The following is a 16,964-nucleotide window of genomic DNA, read 5'->3' as shown; positions in this document are numbered from 1 at the left end:
GGGAACAAAATGAGTAATTATAACTTCTTTTTATGATCCACGGCGTGTCACTTGTGTACATAGACTTCTACAGATATCGAGGCGTCTTCATATTGAAAATGACCATGAAATTAAGCGAAATCAGAATATGTGATCCTTTTTGGCAATAAAACACCTCGAAACCAAGTTGGAGATTGATGTGTGAAAAAATGGCCTCGAAACATTAACGAAGCTTTAAGACGTGTCCCGTATGTATGTATAGCACTTCGACAGATTATAGTCCTACATATATCTCACCCGTTAATGTATCACATATCAAGCTGAAAGATTGGGCAAAGATACTCTTCTGATATCGCTTGATATTTGCCTTCGATCAAATCTACATACCGAGATTGATTACTGATTTGTTAAGTGTGTTTTACATATACATCTTAAATACATTACAATTCTCGCCCCACCTGATATGATTTCCCTGCAAGATGAAGCCCATGCTATATTTGTTTGCTTTTCGTTGATATGAATATTAATATAAAAAAATAAAATAAAAAATAATTTTGAAGGCTATTTCGGTAAGGTAAGCCATATTTGTATACCGAACTAAATATTTCAAGCTTTAAAAGACATATTTTTATATTCTTATACAATGGAAACCAAAAATTATTATATTCATCCAAAACCATCTTTGATTGGAAAGTTTAAGCTTGGTTTCGCCATTCTCAAGAAGAAACTGACAGATTTTTCATAAATGTCATATGTACAGGTCTCATTCTGCCATAGGTTGTGCGTGATTTATTTATAGACTGAACAAAAGGGGAAAAATAACTGCCAGGGTTATGTTTGAAAGCGAAATTTACCTGTTTGAAAACGTCTTTACTTATTTTATTAAAAGTCCATATGGATTAAATGATGATGTTTAATTTCTTTCAACATCGCAAATACATAAACACACATATGCTTTTCCATTTGTTCCAATCAATCCACAATTTCTTGGTCATTGTTTGCTTTAACCCATTCTCAAAATAGCCTCTGCATTATATATTTAATATTATTAGTCCTTTTAATTGCATTGTATTTACATGTTACACCTGATATGTATCAGAATAAAACCTTTTATAAAAAATTTTAAACACAAAATACACACAGACCTTCTCAAATCTAAGATCAAAGTGACATTATTAAATAAAATACATTAAACAAAGCCTTTGGCATTCAAATTAGACGACTTTTTCCTATTTTATGATTTTCTCTCTCCATTTACAAATATCAAAGAGGTCAAAAATCATCAAAATATTTAAATATAAATAAGTACTCATGGTCAGTAATTTTGAAAGTTACGTATGTAAACTGTTGTGTGATAACTAAACAAAAACTCTGCTCTTCTGCATTGTTGATGCCGTCTGATTTCATCTAGGTTAAACAATTGATATAATATCCTTTGTACTAGGTTTTCGATATAAGAGGATTATTAAGAAATGAATCGAAACAGCTTCACTCTTCAACTTTTCATTTTATTTCCGGAAACAGGAAGTCCACAGCAAAACATAGACATAATTTACGGAGACGGAATACCATAATTCACAAAACGGTCAATTCCGGATATTCTATTAAAAGGCATCATAAGACTCTTTCATCACCAGGGATGTAGGATAAGGAAATTGCAACCGAGGGATTTTCAAATTTGGTAAAAACCGAGGCTTCGCCTCGGGTTTTGCCAAATTTGAAAATCCCGAGGGTGGAATTTCCTTGTCCTACCCCCTTGGGCACGAAAGAGTATTTTTCTCTAATTCCAATCTCCAGAATAAGCTCAGAAACCATGAAAATGCGTTTGGACTGGCCCCCATTTTTGAAAATATCATTTTTCCCTGAGCTGTTTAGACAAAAGCGAATTATCCCATATGAGCAAACAGTGTTTGGAGCAGAACATTCAATCACATCTTTCTAACATGTACGGTAAATATATTATAAAAGGTTTTAATTTCATGACGTCGCCTTTCGCATTGCGGCATCGGAGAGTTCCGAATTCGTCACGTCACGTGAAATGGAGTGCAAAATAGTAATTTCCTACACTCCTTTCTAACCCTGGACAGATCTATCTTACAACAGGGAAATGAGAGAAAATATGATATATACCAAGTATATAACATCCCCCCAGCAAAACAAAAATAGACCCGTTATTTTTTCTTTCACAACCATCAATTGAATTTACAGAATGATATTTCTTTATAACATATTCTAGTTCTATCCTGGGATCATTTTTTTCTAATTTGAAATAGGCAAAACATAAACTGATTGTACAATTTACATACAGTTTCGTGTACACAGTGACAACTACTTGTAACAGTTACACATGTGTACCAAAAAACCAATCATTGAAATCAAGATGATTGAATAGTTATAAAAAATTAGCAAACGTGCAGCACTGACAGTTAATTTCACAATACTAGTAACACAACAATGTAGTAATGGGATGTGGTAAAGTTCTGTTTGAGCCAAAAAAAGCCTGATATAATGAAATGCTAATGGTTGATCTAGGTAACTATATGCTTCATTGGGGAACGAAGTCCATCAAAAATAAATAACCATTATCTATAATGTCATGATGTAGGATTCACATATCATTATGCTAATAAAAGTGTGCAATGAATGATAATGTCTACTTATACACAAGATTCTGAGGAAGATCATTTCTTTTTCCTATTAAAAATGCTAGCATGTCCTTGCTGTCGATAGAAACACATGCTTCAGGGACTGATGTCGGCACTGACCTAACAGCTACAAAACGTGGTCCCGGAGACGGCACAGAATGAGACGATACATGATTAACAATAGCATTATATAGCACTGGGTTAAAAGTAGTGTGCTGTTGATGTTGAACCTTTGGTTTTGCATCAAGTTTCTCACAAACTGGTTCCACATTCACAGTAGTATAAAAATGGTTATCTTCATGTTGTATGGGCGACTCACCAGTAGATCCTCGAGGATGTGATAAATGATCAAGAGACATCTGTTACTTCTTCATGGGAAGACATTTTCATCTGCTTCCACTCCCTCCTTCATTTCCTGTCATACTGGAGTTGGGACGGCGACCTGTGCTTCCCGATAGCTTGAACAAAAGGTGCCTGCACACTGTCACTCGCTTTTGAAGTATTGACGTTTGCTTTAAAATATGGCATGCTTACTTTTGTCCATTTTAATGTAAGGGAAACACTGTCCGTGTTCTCAATCAAAACAAAATAACAGTCTAAATTAGCGACGTCCAAATCGTACGTTTTTAAAATGTGCAACACTTTATCCGGAATCATAGTGGTGAGTTGATCAATTTACAAATAAGTCACTCCAGTCATCACATTAACATTAGTACGATACATGCAACACGGGTCAGAAAGTCATTCAAGAAACAAAACGTGGTAAACATCTGCCTGACATCCGACACACGTTAATGAAATAAAAATACGACTCAACCGGTAAGTGCCGGGTTCAAAACCACACTTAAAGTTATTTAACTTCACATTATGTCCAATTTGGATTCTCCACCATGTGCTTGGTAACTGAGTACTGAGTAACCTCGATATAATGCCTTTTTCATTTGTCAATCATACATATACGATGTCCTCAATTTATCGCCGAATTCCCTTATAACGTCAAAATTTCTTGGGGATATAACGACAGTATAACGAGATTTTACTGTACATAGAATATTGATCGTCATATCGCTGAGCGTCATCATTTGAGTTGATGTGGCTATTCCTGTCTCCGTGATATTCCTTAGAGATATGTGATACTAACAGTCTTCCATACTCACTGACCTAAATACAGAGCATAAACAGCAGACTATCGCCGACTTGCCGACGATCTGTGCGTACGTAAGTAAGTCCCTTACAACGGGACATATTAAGTTACATATATGAATAATTTTGTATCGGTTTATTTTAATATAAGCTCGAAGATCTAGAAAACCGTGATGAACACATTTAGCTTTGCTGATTTGATTTTACAACGCTATAGGTCCTTTATCATAATATGCCACGCCGGCAAAGACTGTTATGCACTAACAGTCTGTTGTGTATTATTTCACTCGGTGAACACGACAGCACAGCTATAAGAAAATGGTTACCTAATTTATATTATTCAATTTTAGAAAAATTAGCATGTAAAAGGAAATAATATATGACGCTGCGACAGATTATATACCTGAAGTCGTTATGAATTTCTCACGCCAACGTCTGTATAGCGTGATATTTGACAAATACGTCAGGGTAGACTAGTCAAGGTCAGAACAGGGATGTCGTGTCAAGGTGACAAGGTCTGAGGTTAAACAAACGTGTTGCCGATATCATGTGTAAACATAGTAGTGTAGTCCAATGATACATACGACTATCTTTATTCATCGCTGGGTAAGCATTTAAAATCAACTGATAATGAGCAATGTTAAGACAATGTATTCTAACACGTGAAGACAATGTATTATAGCACGTTTAGCCAATGTATTCTAGCACGTTAAGACAATGTTTTCCAGCACGTTAAGACAATATATCCTAGCACGTTAAGACAATTATTTTAGCACGTTAAGACAATCTAGCACGCTAAAACAATGTATTCAAGCACGCTAAAATAATGTATTCTAGCACGCTGAGACAATGTATTCTAACACGTGAAGACAATATATTCTAGCACGTTAAGACAATTATTTTAGAACGTTAAGACAATCTAGCACGCTAAGACAATGTATTCAAGCACGCTAAAATAAGGCATTCTAGTACGCTAAGTCAATGTATTCTAACACGTTAAGACAATATATTCTAGCACGTTAAGACAATTATTTTAGCACGTTAAGACAATGTAGTCTAGCACGCTAAGACAGTGTATTCTAGCACGTTACGACAGTGTATTCTAACATAGTTGGCCACATGGTCCATATTTTATTAGGACCGTGCGGAGATTAGCCTTTGGCTAAACACACATTTGTTTTCCTTGTTAGATAGACTTACTGTTATTTATCAATGTTATTTGGGATATTGATCCCAGAAAGGTCACCGAATCATGCTTCATTCACCTTTTGACTCTAGCGTTCCGGCCTTTGCTACTCCATAGATTATTTAACAATTTACTATGCATGGACACGATCATATGTTACAGGCTGTCAACGAATTTCATGTTCCAATATATTATCAGGACACCGAATCATGCTTCATTCACCTTTTGACTCTAGCGTTCCGAACTTTGCTACTCAATAGATTATTTAACAATTTACTATGCATGGACACGATCATATGTTACAGGCTGTCAACGAATTTCATGTTCCGACATATTATCAGGCAACTACCACCTCGGCTGCTCAGGCTAACCGATCGTCACGTAATAGCTAATTCTGTTACTAAGAACCAGCGAACAATGGCATATATAAGTGAGTATCTAGCTCCAAGTACATAACCAGTCCGTCTCATTTAATTTTTACAGAGATCACAGTTATTATTGATATTTTTCTAAATATTATTTCTTTATAACTAATTTCTCTTTCGATAAAACGAAACCATAACTCGTTAAATCGAAATAATATTTCCATCACACAAAATAAAATAAGTGAATAGCATGTCAGATTAGGGGCTCTGTACAAATTTTATATTCATTGTATATTCCTTGTTTTTGTAGATAAACCCTTCACTGACCCTTCCATGAAAGAGTTCTTGGATAAATTTTATAAACTAATGAGCAGTGAGGCAATAGAGGCGGAGGAAAATGTCAACAGCAAAGTCTGTAACTTTGTACAACCACAGGAGCTGGAGGTGAGGCCATACTCCAATCTTATTACTTATGAAATTTCTTTCAATATAAGATATTTAACAATCTGGTTTCTTTTGTACCTTGCGGCATTCACTTAATTTGCATATATTCAAATGAAATTCGAACGGGCTATATTTTTATAACCACAGTCTGATGGAACATAAAGCGCTTTAGAGTGGCTTATTCTAACTAGACAGGGCGCTATATCAAATGTTGCATATTATTGTATATTATTATTATGAAACATATCACTACGCACAATAAAAAAAACCAACACAATTATACCTTAATTATGAATTTAAGCACAGTGTGCAAAACAGATTTTTTCATCATATTCGTTCCTTCATTAAGTTATATTATGATTCAAAACATTTCAGGAGTTCAAAGAGTTCACGTTGTAAAGGGTTCTTATGATAAATGGTTGATTCTGCTTTAAATGTACATACAATATCCTTAGTTTATTCTCAATTTATAGAACACAAGCTAAAGCTATTCCATTACCAATGATCATTAGCGATATATGTTATCATTTGGGAATGTTGTTGAGGTACAATGTAGCTTTTACTAACCAACTATTTTTGTAACAGAAATTACTCGACCTTAACATTCAAGACGGACCTACTTCAAACGAACGGTTACTGGAGCTGAGTAGTGACCTGATAAAGTACAGCGTTAAAACAGGTACGGTCAATAATTGGTTCTTCTCTTATGTATACAGGTCCTGCTTTTTATTTTCTTTAATCAATCGAATTATAGTCAGAACACCAATGTACAGATTGCAATTTTTGTTTGCTTGAAACATAGAGAATTCGGACTCTATCTGAAATCAGCATTAACATTAAATTGTGAATTCTTTATATTATAGATTAGTTTCATGTGTCACTTCATATATACTCTGAACTAGTGTCAGCGTTGGTACAGTGTATGTTAACGACTGTTGTTTTCTTAGTGTGTTTCATTCCCTTTGCAGTAAAGCATAAGTTAAATGCATATGCATGTAAACGAATATACTCACTAACACTCGGCTATTGCTATAATCATTTTAAATTTAAGGCATTAATAACCATGAGCTATAATGCATATGTAGTAAATATGTGTTTTTAAGGTGATATTTTTGAGTTTGGGAAGTTAGATTATAAAAAATGATTTCGTAAGGTTGTTAAACATATTACACTTACGAAGAATATATTTTATATGACTTTGTCAGAACATTTTGTTTATTGGATTCTGCATTTGTAAAGTGCAAAGTACCAAAAATACAACACGAATTAAATAACAAGTGTTATTTCACACCTAGATGATAACATGTCTCTAGTTTGATATATATGTAAAATATTTAGCATGACCTAGACACAAAAAAAAGTAATAACAAACATAATATTATAAGTGTCAAATTTGCCTAAAGCTTAAATTATCTTTTTTGTTCACTTAATTACAATGATCCAAAAAATAAGCTACGTAGTTGTCCTATATCATCGATAAATAATGACATCATATGTACTGTAAGATATTATTTTGTATATTGTCAGGTCATCCTCGATTCTATAATCAGCTTTACAGCGGCAAAGATCCATACAGCATGGCGGGGGCGTGGCTCACTGACGCCCTTAGCACTAATCTGTGAGTCGACTCGTAATGTATCACCACATGACGTCATGCCAAACGCTTGTGCAAAAATAAAACCTCGTGTGTCCGAACACCTCTCCGGCCCTGATTCATTGACAAACTTTACGGGAAATTAAGCATAAGCGTAAGATTTTCCTGAGTGTAGGTTGACAAAATCCGTCGCATTGTTTGTTTAATGTTTATGTGTACAGTTGCACGACACATTCACTATTTGAATTTATGAATTTATAATTATCCTTGTTACATCGGAAATTCCATCCTTAGAAGACCTCGTCCTGATGTTTGATAGGCTTTTGAATTGTTTTGCAAACAGTGAAACACATGACTATTATCTTAGCAATCATGCTAACTGGAACAATCGTGTTATTGCATTGATCCAGGTAAGATACAACAAGAAGAATTCCAGGCAAAATATGAAATCTGTGGTAATGAATCTATCAATGGAAACAATAATCTAATTAGCATAATAAGCAAAATTAAGTATGAAATATGCCAGTGTAGGATGTTTTGTCGTTTGAAAGCTAATCTTAAATATGTTTCGGGTTTTTTCTACAATAAGTGTTGTTTCTACTAAAAAGTGTTCACTCTTGCAGACACACTTACGAAGTAGCCCCTGTTTTCGTGATCTTGGAGAAGTACATGATGAAAAAAATGTGTTCAGTGTTTGGATTTCCAAATGGTGACGGTGTTTTTTGTCCAGGTAAAGAAATGAATTTGTCATTGTTGAAGATAGCATATTCTAAAGCACACTCTATAATTACAATCTATGCTATAAGTAAGCACTCAGAATTTAGAAGCATATCGATTTCGGATGAAAGTAACATTGATCATGGTGACATACGGTAATCTCTGTGAATGACGAGTAACATATGTGATTGAAACACTTATTCTTCTGGAACATCTGATTTCATTGTAGATTGCTGTAGCGGTTTATGTTGCAATTTTATATCTGAGTTCTGATGTTGACGCCTTTGAATATTGATATTAATTTAATTTAATTTTGATTTTGAATTATGATATCTTATTTTGTATGTTGATATCTTTCCCAGGTGGTTCCTATTCCAATATCCTAGCACTACATGTTGCGAGGTACCAGACCAATCCGTCACTCAAACAGACGGGTAATTTCGGGTCGAAGGTCATGACGATGTTTACTCATTCAGATGTAGGTATAATTAATATACGTGTTATAAAATACACTTATAAGCATAAGATAAATGATCATTCAAAATATTAATCGTTTATCCAAATATTTAACGCATTAAATGAGTGTTTTGATCTTAATAAAGGATAAAATAAAATAAACTAATATTTTAATGTTCATTAGTTTATGCTGGATTTTACTGCCTTTGTAAAATGTCTTATAAAGCTAACATGTCACTGAGACTAAGAATTATTTATCACAGAAACGAGTATACCGTGAAATAACATCGTCACATTGCGTAAATGAGACAGCCATAGTAACTGGATAATGAGGATTTCATAGAAAATGTTCCAACAGCAGGTTGTCATAGCGACAAACACAACAACGGTGATTCTTTTCCATGTCCCGACGTCATACTATCAATATGTTGTAACTAATATCATTCTGTGAAATTTCATTTTCTTTCGTCCTTTTAATTACCAAGTGTTTTATGTAAACTGTTTAAGGCACACTACTCTCTAGCCAAAGGGTCCAGTTTTTTGGGATTAGGAATGGACAACCTAATCAGGGTCAATACGGACGATATCGGACGGATGTGTCCAACTGATCTTGACAAAAAACTCACAGAACAGAAAACGAAGGTAAGCAATGTCACGAAACATACGTAGGTAAAAATAACAATAAAATGTATTTTGGCTAAACATTTAAGCTGTCTTGGCAAAAGTGTCAGTTTGTGTTTTCAATAAGTGAAACAATGGCAGTTAGATATATATTAAAATTTCCTTCGTCAGCCTATTAATAAATCAACTAATTCACCTCGAGTGGTTATTTATCTTTGTGAATGAAACTTTAACACACAGGAACCTGAAATGAGTGTCGAGTTTGAAGAATTGTAAAGAAAAATCAGAACCACCTCATCCTATGTCTCTTATATATACTAGGTAATCATTTATGTAGTGTTTTGATAATGTTTAAAGGGAACACAGCCGGTGTTTGTGATGGCCACCTGTGGTTCGACTGTTCTTGGTTCCTATGACGACCTCAATGCTATAGCCGATGTTTGTCAGAAGCACTCCGTCTGGATGCACGTCGACGTACGTTTTAGATACTAGATTGTGATCACTGTATTGTATTAATGAGGTTACTGTAATTTAATTTAGTTTAACTATACTGCACGGAAGAATAAGTTTTGCTTCAATGTTAGACATGTTAGTGCCAAATATCTCATTTCAATAGTTTGTTATGAGATAATGACTTAATATTAAAGTGATAAAAAAATCACATCATCTGTATATCAAATAACTAATGTTTGGGACGATGAACGATAGTGTACGGCCCCATTCCATTTAACTTGACGTTACATGTACAACCACTACTAACAAAATTTCATTTTGATATATCTCCTTATACATACAGGCGGCCTGGGGAGGAAGTGCAATCTTATCAGCAAAACACCATTCACTCATGAGTGGAGTTGAAAGGTAACACTCAACACTCAAGAATTCAAATATAGATAATGTTATCGGTTGATATATTACATTTATGATATTAAATTGTTAACAACATTCAATATTACATCTCAATTTATTAACATATTCTCAAAAAATAATCTGTACAATAAATTCACGATTTTATTAAAATTAAGTTTGTCATTTATTTTGTTTTTTTTATAGAAAGGACAATGAATATATAACAATTATACGAATTAATCATTTATTGGAAATCCGTTGTATATCATAAGTTATTCATAATGACCTATATATTTGTTATGCAGATTAGTTTTTCAAAAATCTTTTAATTTTTAAATTCTTTCATTCTATTTGTAACTTCCAACATCAGTATACAAACACTTACACTGTCTCTGATATCTTGTTTCTTTGTACCTATCGTATATGTGTTTAACTTCCCACACGTTTAATTTTGTGCTTATAATTATTCTGTCTGCATTTACTTCTTTAATACATCAGAGCAGACTCGGTGGCGTGGAACCAGCATAAGATGAGTGGTGTACCTATCCAGTGTTCAACTCTGCTCATGAAAGAGAAGGTAGTCGTTTAATTCGTCCAATGAAACACATATACGTCTGTATCAATCCACTATGACATTACACTAACCATACGGTATCGATATCAGACAACTGTGAATTAGCACCAAACGTAGTATCTCATAGGAATAAAAAAAATAGTCAAGTATAATTATCAGATGACTACAATTTTACACCAATCATAATGTCCCAGAATGATAGTGAACCAAGCAGAATACATCAAACCACTATAGTTTCATAATAGGAATAGAATAACATACCGCTTTAGATTTACACCTAATTCAGTGTATAATAGAAGCATGGTATTACACCAATTATACTTATCATACCAATATGATTTAATATCAAGTATAGTGTATCAGGCAACTTATTTTTAAACAAGCATGGTGTATGTGAACAGTGCAATATTACACCAAGCATAGTGTATCAGAACATTTGAATTTTACTAAAAGCAAATTGTAACAGACTTATACATTATGTTACAAGCACAGGATTTCATACCATCATGGTTGAAGGATACTGTTAATAACTCATGTTACGCGAATTATATCTAAGTGAATATAGTGAATATTCCTGAATAAAGTCAATTGTGAATATTTCACGATTTTTTGTATATGTACATGATTCCTTCTAGTATTCCTCAAGTCACGAAACAAATGCTAATGAATACTTGCAAAAGTAAGCGTACGCGAAAAGTAAATGACTAACAGTTTCAAGTAAGAAGCGACACGTGCTCACTCACTTTCTTGTGAATATTTGGTTGCTTTTAAACTTGATAATTGTATTAAAAATGCTAACGTCTATTTAAAAGCTAAAAAGTATTGTCAATTATGATATGAATAATTCGGAAGATGGGTGCATTGTTTTCAATTTTGTAATTAAACAATGCTCTGCAACGAGATAGGTCTTGTACTAAATCATAATATTCTGTTTTCTATTGAAGGGACTCTTGGAACAATGCAACTCGTTCCATGCAGAGTATCTGTTTCAACCAGACAAATGCTACGACACCTCCTACGATATTGGTAACATATTACATAGGTCTTATCGAAGGTTCACATTCAACACAAATAATGTCCATATTAAGCGTGTCGCAACGTTTCATGACAGACTGGTCCCTTTTTTTCAATCTATGACTGAGTGTCGATTTGTATTTTTTTTACCTGTACAACGATGTGACGATATCATGTTTTTTTATGTCACTCGACCCGGGCAGTTTCGCCTATCGATAGAGAGCGTATACACATTGCATCGAATACGTCACAGGTAGGGTGTAGATTTAGCCCCCTCCCGTTATGTCAATATAGGGTCATACAGTTGAATCAGCTAGTGTCTCCCTTCGCGTCTGTTCATGTTTGGAGTTTCCCTGATTTTGATTGCTTCTTAACAAAGGGATCAGTTGGTCTAGAAACGTTGCGACACGTTTAACTCGTACATTGATTGTGTTGAAAGTAAAACTTTGATATTACATATTTCCAAACTGATGAATCTTATTGAAGATATAACATAGGTCATTTCACAGAAACTCCACATTTCTTATGTGCAAGACCTTATCTAAACTAGGAACCGGTTAAAATCTTCTTTGTAATATAACTGGCAGTGAGAATATGATACCTTGATTTAAGTAACGCTGCAAAATAGAAAAATAAAATAAAATTAAGGTAATCTTTATCTGGACAGTAAGGACCTGTTTTTACAATGTGAATTTTATTAAACATACTATCAAGTAGATTACATAAATCTATACCATATTCTTTTTAAAAAGAGACCCCGGTTTCCACAAGTTACAAGTTAGTCTTTAACTCTAAGAAAATTATAATAAATTGTGCAATTGCAAAATTGTATTTATCGTAGTAGATCATCTTATTCGCCCTTTTCATGAAATTCGGCTACGCGAATTTAATGAAATGTGTCAACATTAAAATATGATATGAGTAATTAATTTTTAAGAAATGTAGTGGAATTAATATATATGTAGTTATCACGAATAATAATGAAGACAAAAATGCTTCCATCTCGTCTTAGATTTTGTAATGTGAAATCTTTCTAATATGCCCAAAACGAGCGTTTGATGTATAAAATATCTATGTCCGTTGGAAAATACTGCATAATCTTTTGTTGCATTACAGCTGATCTTGTTGTGTTTAAATGTAATATGGGTACCATCATTTTTATCTAAACAAAAACATGGTGTATACGACTTCGATATGTCGAATTGGTCTGTATTAATTGACGGTCAGTGTATGCATACCACATATTGCATGTAACTTGACTAGTCAATCCTCAACAGAAGGTCAAATGGACCAGAACAAAGACTATTCAGATGAATTTCCACTCTAGTCCATAGACTGCCCTCTGTTCCTAATTATTATATTTCATTATGTCTTCAGTTAAACCAAATCTTTGATAAACACAAGGTAAGGAAGTCCCCAAAATATGACAACTCTCGTTATACGTAAAAGTATCAGCGTAAATTACCACACGAGAATATACTAAAATGACCTGCAAACCTTCAATTTATTTGAAAAATAAGTGACCGGTTACTTTAAAAAGAAGGTGTAAATACACTGGTATGAGGCATAATATATTTAACTACTTATGTTGAATAATCCATGCTTTCTTTACAGATTATTTATATACAAAATAACCTGCAGTTATCTAAATTTTCGTTACATCTTCTATGATTCTAGTGGGCAAAAACGGTGAACTCTAAATCGGTCAAATTTACTGTTGAGACAGAAGATATATTTCGTGTTTTGCTGTCATTTAACCCCGTCCATTTTTCTCACCTTTTACAGCTAGCATCATAAACATTCCAATAAGGAAATTGTTATTGAAAGAAATATTAGATGATGCGTTTTGCATAAAACTATAGTTCTTAGGACAAATTGAAATGTAATTATAGGGACAACAACTTATATTCGTTAATTTGCATGATTAAAGGTGACAAGACAATACAATGTGGACGAAAGGCGGACGTATTGAAACTCTGGATGCAGTGGAAAGCGTATGGAGACAAGGGTATGGAGGCCCGAGTGGACCATGCTTTCGAAATGGCAAAGTATGGAAACTCATCAACACAAAACAAATCCGTTTTTTTAAACTTCAAAATTATAAATTAAGAGTCAACATAATTGCCTTGCTTTATTTCCGAGCATTTTTACTGCCAATATATTTCAAGGTCACTTTTCTTTACTTTTTATTTAAACAACCCTACTTTTAACGTCAACTGGTTAAATAATCAAACTATATATTAGGACAACAGGCAATCGAGTTTGTTCAAATTAACGGCCTTGATTCATTCTGATGGTCTCATGAATTGAATAGTTCTTAATGTTCATATAAAAATGATCGATAAAATGTGGAGTTATTATTAGCGCACTTGTTCTAAATTAGTTTTAAATAAATTTGCTCTTTACCTTTTTTGAATAATACAGACGCTAAATGAGTTTACCAACAACCTTTAATAGCGGATGAGCTGTATATGCCTATTGTTTCCTTTGATATTTTGTTTAGCTTTTTAGAATTTTGCATAGATAACCAAAATTGGTTTTTTTAATGCAATCTCCGAGCTTGCGGATAACATTTTCGTTACAGAAATAATTTCAATTTGGATGTCGCGCTAATTTTCTTTCCCGTTTTATTCATACATTTTTTAAATTACGATTCTATTATATATTTATAATGATTTCCTACCTAGGTACCTGACACAGAAGGTTAAAGAAACAGAAGGATTCCGGCTAGTCCTTCCCGAGGTAGTAGAGATAACACATCTATATAATAATAATACAGTTGACTCGTACTTCAACTTTCGACTGTGAAACTGATTTAAGATTTTTATCAAAATTGATGGAATTAATATTAAGAAACACAGATGAAACAGTATCTCACATGGGCAATTAATTAAACACAAATAATTATTTGGTTCTCTAGAGTTTATAACAACCTTTTTACAACCATTAAATGTCTTACCATTCTTTTAGTTTCAGTGCACGAACATTAGTTTTTGGTATATCCCACCACGACTTAGGGGTAAAGAGGAAAACACCGATTGGTGGAAAGAAGTAGCTAAGGTAAAGGTTTCCCCGTGACTTCTACACAAAAAGCGTACGTTTGTTATACATGTGTATCTCACTTTAGGATGAAAGCTCGTTTCAATTAATTGATGTTAAACTGAATGCTTTATTCGCGTATGCATGTTATACCATTTTCATGTCTTTAATGTATGCACGCGTATTAATATAGAGCTCTTTTCAATCCTATGATAAACTTCTGCTGGCCATTAGACTCAATTGCCATGCCATCATATCGAATCAGGTTAAAACAAATTCGATTATGTTTGTCATTCATCAGGTGGCGCCACAGATCAAGACGAAGATGATGATGGAGGGAACAATGATGACCGCCTACCAGCCTTTGTCCAGCAAAGGACTAGTGAACTTTTTCCGGATCATAATAGAAAACCCGCTTTGTGATAGGTCAGGGATGGACTTTATCGTTAAGGAAATAGACCGGCTAGGCAGAAATCTATAGAGGAATATTGGTCAAGGAACGTAATGTCTTAATACATACATATAACTAGACATATTTTGTAGTCTGAACAATTTCAGTTACATTAACTGATAATCATTCAAAATATTTTGCACAGGGCAAAGCATTTAGATAATCGCTGTGGGTGATATAAAGCCTCGATATAATGCCTCTTGTTTGTATACAGTGTATCCCCACGCCCTCTATGATTTTCTAAACTGGATAAGCACCACAATATTTCTAAATTCGTCATATTGATTAACACTACACTTATAATGAACAAATATGTCGACGTTTTCCTGAATTCTGCTGCATGGCTCACGATACGCTTTGATTTTTGTAACTGTTACTGTTCCTTGATATTCTGGTATCGGATCTAAACGTGTATATTCCAGGTATTACTTGGACGAAATACATGGAATTGCATATCGAAACCTGTCATCCTTACCGTGTAAACACACTAATAAACAGAAAATATAATACAACACTTGTTTTGATTTGAAATGCCATATAGTTAATTTCTTTTTCGTTGTTTCTTTTCAAGCGTTCCAAGAATGGAACATATTCTGACTACGTTACATGTTAGCTTACTCATAACGTTGATTCTAAATTTACCAAAAAGTACATTACACGTTTTAGTGTTGACAAATTATTACTTTTCTTAAAACATAATCAATCAATACCATATCCAAGCAGTACTCCTCTTTTATTTTAAAATAGCATTTCTAGTTTTAAAATTAATAAGATATGTCATGCACGATATCAATGTTTAATGGAGCTATCAAGTAAAAAGGAAAAAAACGAACGCCATGTTTTGTCATTTTTTCTCATTTTTATTTAAGAAAAGGGTCAGACAAGCAAGTGTCATGATATAATACAAAATACCGTCAGACAACTTGAATAATGATAATGTTAATGACCAATGAAATTACAGCTTTCAGACGTCTGATAGTGTTTATAGCTTTTAGTACTTGAAATCATGGCAGTGTAAGCTGTATATCACAGATAAAAATACAAGGTCTGAAACGTGACGTCATCGGGGGCGGTATCATGGCAAACCGCAGGTGGTACACCTAACGATGACGTCACGTATCGTCATCCTCCATGGCAACTTTCATACACAGGATACATTACACATCCTGTCACGTGATATATTATCTTTCTCTGATAAAGGAAAACAACAAAGGAATGGTCCCACACACACAAGCATCCAACATGTTTTATATTTCAATAAACCAACCCAATGATGATAACAAATGGTCCCACCCCGTACAGAAAAATAAATCCCTACAATAAAGCAATTTTTTATATGCGGCGTCATTTCATTTAGAAAAAAAGGTATAAAATGTTTTCACAAGTATGTCATTTTCAAGTAAAACAATTTTGAGCGATAACAGTATGCTTCAAAATAATATATGATTATCTAAACACATTAATTGTCCAAAATCGGGTTTTTTCAATTGTAAACTACATACATTTATAAAATTAAATTTCGTGAGTGAAACACACAGGCCCCACTTCAACCTTGAACTCCTGGTTTGCCTTTCCAATATCTGCGATGCCTATATCAATGATTGGCAACCTCTCTGTCTTCTTTGTGTTAACCTCGAGAACAGTCTCTCCCCACTTGTCGGAAGACATCTGTAACCACAAAAAAAGTCCGTTTAAGATTGGTTAATTCATCCATTTTTAAATTGAAATATGATACTGCAGTATGCAACTTTTTCCCATTTTCATAAACGTACAAATTCAAAAACGCTCTTAATCAAACACATATCAAAGATACAGATCATTTTCTGAAGTTCACGTTGTAATATAAAATCCAGAAAAAAAACCATGTATCTCCATTGTTAAACTGGT

General features: G+C 33.7%; 2 protein-coding genes across 4 annotated transcripts in view; one reads left to right on the top strand and one right to left on the bottom strand.

Moving 5' to 3' along the window:
- Positions 1-3,748: 3,748 nt before the first annotated feature.
- On the top strand, positions 3,749-16,108 carry LOC110443073 (cysteine sulfinic acid decarboxylase-like). Of its 3 annotated transcripts, none has more exons than XM_021487052.1 (16): positions 3,749-3,842; positions 5,259-5,383; positions 5,629-5,762; positions 6,348-6,441; positions 7,290-7,380; positions 7,980-8,086; positions 8,436-8,551; positions 9,037-9,171; positions 9,508-9,624; positions 9,947-10,011; positions 10,498-10,576; positions 11,518-11,599; positions 13,518-13,635; positions 14,275-14,329; positions 14,558-14,647; positions 14,928-16,108. In XM_021487052.1, exons 2-16 carry the CDS (start codon positions 5,275-5,277, stop codon positions 15,105-15,107), a joined length of 1,572 nt encoding a protein of 523 aa, XP_021342727.1. In that variant the 5' UTR covers positions 3,749-3,842; positions 5,259-5,274; the 3' UTR covers positions 15,108-16,108. The 3 variants fall into 3 exon arrangements, with proteins under 3 accessions (XP_021342727.1, XP_021342728.1, XP_021342729.1); XM_021487053.1 differs by having other exon boundaries at positions 3,764-3,838; XM_021487054.1 differs by having other exon boundaries at positions 3,793-3,834.
- LOC110443072 (fibril-forming collagen alpha chain-like) overlaps positions 15,917-16,964 on the bottom strand; it is a 43,401-nt gene continuing 42,353 nt past the window's right edge. The window contains exon 50 of the mRNA XM_021487051.1: positions 15,917-16,745. Coding sequence (XP_021342726.1) covers positions 16,590-16,745 — 156 coding nt within the window. The 3' untranslated portion in view covers positions 15,917-16,589. The remainder of the gene's footprint in view (positions 16,746-16,964) is intronic.

The sequence above is a fragment of the Mizuhopecten yessoensis genome, unplaced genomic scaffold (assembly GCF_002113885.1).
Source record: "Mizuhopecten yessoensis strain PY_sf001 unplaced genomic scaffold, ASM211388v2 scaffold716323, whole genome shotgun sequence".
NCBI lineage: Eukaryota > Metazoa > Mollusca > Bivalvia > Pectinida > Pectinidae > Mizuhopecten > Mizuhopecten yessoensis.
The sequence above is the reverse complement of the archived record's forward strand: the minus strand, read 5'-3'. Positions and strand labels throughout refer to the sequence as shown.

Excerpts from the sequence above, each read along its gene's own strand:
- LOC110443073 (XM_021487052.1), top strand. The coding sequence starts at position 5,275 with ATGTTCCGACATATTATCAGGCAACTACCACCTCGGCTGCTCAGGCTA. Across the intron at positions 8,552-9,036 it reads CGATGTTTACTCATTCAGAT|GCACACTACTCTCTAGCCAA; the intron begins GTAGGTATAATT and ends AAACTGTTTAAG. Across the intron at positions 14,648-14,927 it reads GGTGGAAAGAAGTAGCTAAG|GTGGCGCCACAGATCAAGAC; the intron begins GTAAAGGTTTCC and ends GTCATTCATCAG.